Below are 3,906 nucleotides of genomic sequence, written 5' to 3' on the forward strand. Positions count from 1 at the left end.
ACACCGGGAACTCAGCCATCCCCTACTCTTCTCGAATAGTGTGTGGGTTCTTTAACGTCCCACGGGGAAGTAATGAACATGAAAGATATTTGTGAGACGGGCGGCCTACGGTTTACAATCCTTATCCGAGAAGACTTGAAAGTCTAACCATTTGCGGATGTAATTACAAAAGTAGCACTTTCTCCTCAGTTATTTAAAGACCCTGAGTGTTGGTCCGGCCGGAGTTGAACTCACGACCTCCCGCATGGCAGCCCCAACTGAGCCACCGGTGCACCGGTGTTTTCCATATGAGGATAGTCAGTGTGGTGACCGAACGTTTTCGAAAAGGTCGTCATTGCTGGTTTTCTTTTTACCCATGGAGGCTATTTACACACGTTTATAACGATAGGGGTTGATTGTTTAAACCCGAGGCATCATTTGTGATCGAGCCCTCGTTCAAGTGCAAAAGATGTGTTTAATAATATTCTTTGACAGGGTTAAGTTCAGTAGTGTTATCTAAACCTCATGGAGCATCGCGTAGTATGGACAATGAAAGGGGTGTTTACGTGCAGACGCCTAGCTGATCAGCACTGAGCAAACAACGGGCTCTACTGGAGCAGATTGAAGTTTGGTGCATTTCTTTCCTGTCTGCATCGTGAAATCAACTTCTCTCAAGTTCTAAGGAAAACGCATGTGGAGAACTACGAATAATTATTTTCATTGTTTTTTTTCTTCAGTTCAATTGATCAACGTTACTCGCTATTCTTGGATAGTTCGGTTTGAAAGTTGAGAGAGCTAGAATAATCACAAAAAAGGTTTGACAACGTAAACTTGAAAACTTAACTGCCGCTTGCCTTCACGTTTTTATACTTGTTAAGTCTCTATTATCCACTGAACCGCTCGTCTCTCAAAAGGAACGACTATGATAATGCGTCTGGGCAGTTGCCTGTAACGTGGAAGTCTTATCGGGGAGCGCTAGGCATCTTACGGGGGTGCCGCACTTTACCTACCCGTCTAGTTAAATTTGAGTTGAGCGGGATTGGGGATACGGCATTTTTCTCTTCGCTCAACGCCCGACTCCTAACCCCTTGCCTTCCTTTTCCGCCCTCCCCCTGTTTGCGGCTTCCTGAAACCTTATATGAATTCGACGACGAAGACAGGAAGTACTCGTATCATTGTAAACTGTTGCAATTGAGCACTAGGTTGTGAAATAAAAACTGGTTAATTTGACTTAAATTGCACTTGACTCATTTATTCATTTATTTATTTTACATGATCATCATTATTAAAATACAATAAAAACGTTCGCTGGCTCAAAAATCAAAATCTATGCGATAATTTTAGTGTTATAGACAAAGGCTCTTTTAGCATTAGAAAAACCTTAAATTAATAAGCCATTTCCGACTTCGTGTCTGCCTCCTCATCAAAACGAGTCTAAGTGCGAAGTTTTTGTGATGGTAATTAGTCCTACTTTACATATGAATGAAAACTAATTTTCATAAGAAAAACTTCGCACCTAGACTCGTTTTGAAAAGGAGGCAGACATCAACTCGGAAATGGCCTATTGGAGGCTTGGCACAGTGGTGAGAGCACTCGCCTCCCACCATGCAATGTGGCCCGGGTTCGATTCCCAGACTCGGCGTCATATGTGGGTTGAGTTTGTTGGTTCTCTACTCTGCACCGAGAGGTTTTCTCCGGGTACTCTGGTTTCCCCTCTCCTCAAAAACCAAAAATTTGACTTGATTTGTGTTAATTGTTACTTTCAATTTACAGTGTCCCCAATTAGTGCTTCAGCGCTAGAACGACTAGACACTTAAGTAAAGTTCCTTTCTTTTTCCATTTTCCTCTGCTAACAATAATTCTAAGCCGATTCCAAACCAGTATAGAATGCTTTTTAAACCGTCAATAGTCACTTAATTTACACATCTTTACTTCTTTTTTTTCTCGCCTTTTCTTGCATATATTTTATTGTCCAGCGTTCCACTGTTATCCGTTGAAGGCTGTAGATCGACAGCCGAAAGCTCATGTTCTTCTTTTTGAATTTTCAGCCAGCGAACGTTTTTATTGTATTTAATCATCATTATTGTTAGTAGTATTATTATCATGATTATTATTTATTTTTAATGAACGTCTTTAATGTTAATTTGAAGATGGAACGACTACTAATGGAACATGAGTATGATGCATGCAATATTCACTGACGCTCCCAAGAATCTTTTGGCGCAGGGTGTTCAAGCCACGTGCTCCAATCACGATGACATGGGCGTGGTCATCAGCTGCCAATTTGCAGATTACTTCTCCTGGTCTGTTGCTTTCCTCTTTGTATAATTTGAAGTTAACCTGAGAAAACATTTTATTTGTCCTTTCTTAGTGTAAGGGGGTACCTGCATGAGACCAGGACGAACTCAGACCGGTCTGATTTCATTATCACGTTATTCTCATGTAAACGCATAAAAAGAGAAATGTATATAAGGCCGATGCGGACTGATGCCGGTCTGAGCTCGTCCCGGGTGTCATGACAATACCCCCTTATTCTCAGGTGAAGCTGTAGTTTAGGAAAAAATAAATCAAAACCGCGCTTTTCCAGAAGTATCGACCTGCGATGGAATGCAGCCCATCAGTTTACGGTAATAGGAACCTTAAGATCGACGACTACGACTACGAGTGTACGAGTTTTCCGTACTGAGCATGCGCATAAGGTTTGGAGGTTTTCGAAGTGCGCGTTCTCAGAACGGAAAACTCGTACTCGTAGTCGTCCTCGTTCTCCGATCCAAAGGTCCCTATTGTCTATTTTTTCGAACGGCTTGCGGACCAATCACAGACACTCTGACTGGCAATTATTCGGCGGGACCTGGGGCTAATTTTCGAAGTCCCGAAAACTTTCTGGGTCCGAAAAGCCATGATTACTGAAACTGCGCTTTGCTTGCGTTGAAAAACTTGTGTGGTCTGACCCGAAGAGTTTCCAGGACTTTCGAGAGAAAACCTAATCTTCTTAGATACGGACTTTGGTTAAACATAATAAGAAAACCCACCAAAAAAATAAAAATGCACATAAGATCATTCTCCACTCTTCAACTGATTTCTCTCAAACTAAAACATACACATTTGGTCAAACACAACGAAAGCAAACAATCGCCTGTGGTTAGCGCGGGAAAATGTTTTAGAGCAAGTGACATTGATGTGGAGTTCAGTTTCTCTTTATTTGATTGGTTGAAAGAGGGGCACGAAATTAGTCTGGCCAATCACAAGGAATACAAATGCAAAGCCAAGTAAAGGTAAAATTAATTTCGACGTTCGGTTGCACTCTATTGGACTTTATTTCAAAAGTCTTGACAGTGTTGGGAAATTGTGAGCTACAAAATCGTGCCAACGTGAAAAAGACTGCCAAGTGGACAGAGATCGGCGTTACCCATACGCCAGTTTAGGATGACTACAGAAAAATATTTTTCGGAGTTAAAGATGACCAACTCATAAACCCTTATCCCAATAACCATAAACATATTACTAAAAGACAAATGGTTCAGTGGCGTAAGACGCCAGGAAGAAGGTAAATTTAATTGTTCTTACCCCGTGATGTTTACATTTGTCTCCAAATCCTTTCAAGAGGTCATTCATCTCTTTAGCGCTTTTTTCAACTTCTTTTTGAATGTCTTCGTAATACCAATAACCATCTGTAGGGAAAAGACAACACTCTTTCATAATGTACAATGTTATAATGTCATATCCGTATGTAACATTTACCGGTGGTCAGTGCAATGCTTGCAGTCCTTATTGCGCGGTCCGACGAGCCGCCTGCTTGTCAAGTCAATCATGTTATGTCACGCTATCGAGGAGGCTTGGGGAAGGGCAAACAAACATCTCCCCCTTCCCTAAGCCGCACTCAGTCGTTTTTCTCAATTGCGTGACAAAACTTAAAAAGCGCGTGGC

The 3,906-nt window shown here is 41.6% G+C and overlaps 1 protein-coding gene across 2 annotated transcripts in view; it reads right to left on the reverse strand.

The window, feature by feature from the left end:
- Positions 1–434: 434 nt before the first annotated feature.
- LOC137967643 (universal stress protein Sll1388-like) overlaps positions 435–3,906 on the reverse strand; it is a 10,421-nt gene continuing 6,949 nt past the window's right edge. For both annotated transcript variants that reach the window (XM_068814162.1, XM_068814161.1), the window contains 2 exons: positions 3,547–3,650; positions 435–2,319 (listed from right to left, as the gene is read on the reverse strand). In XM_068814162.1, the coding sequence (XP_068670263.1) occupies positions 2,119–2,319; positions 3,547–3,650 (305 nt within the window). In that variant the 3' untranslated portion in view covers positions 435–2,118. The remainder of the gene's footprint in view (positions 2,320–3,546; positions 3,651–3,906) is intronic.

The sequence above is a fragment of the Montipora foliosa genome, chromosome 8 (assembly GCF_036669935.1).
Source record: "Montipora foliosa isolate CH-2021 chromosome 8, ASM3666993v2, whole genome shotgun sequence".
Classification (NCBI taxonomy): domain Eukaryota; kingdom Metazoa; phylum Cnidaria; class Anthozoa; order Scleractinia; family Acroporidae; genus Montipora; species Montipora foliosa.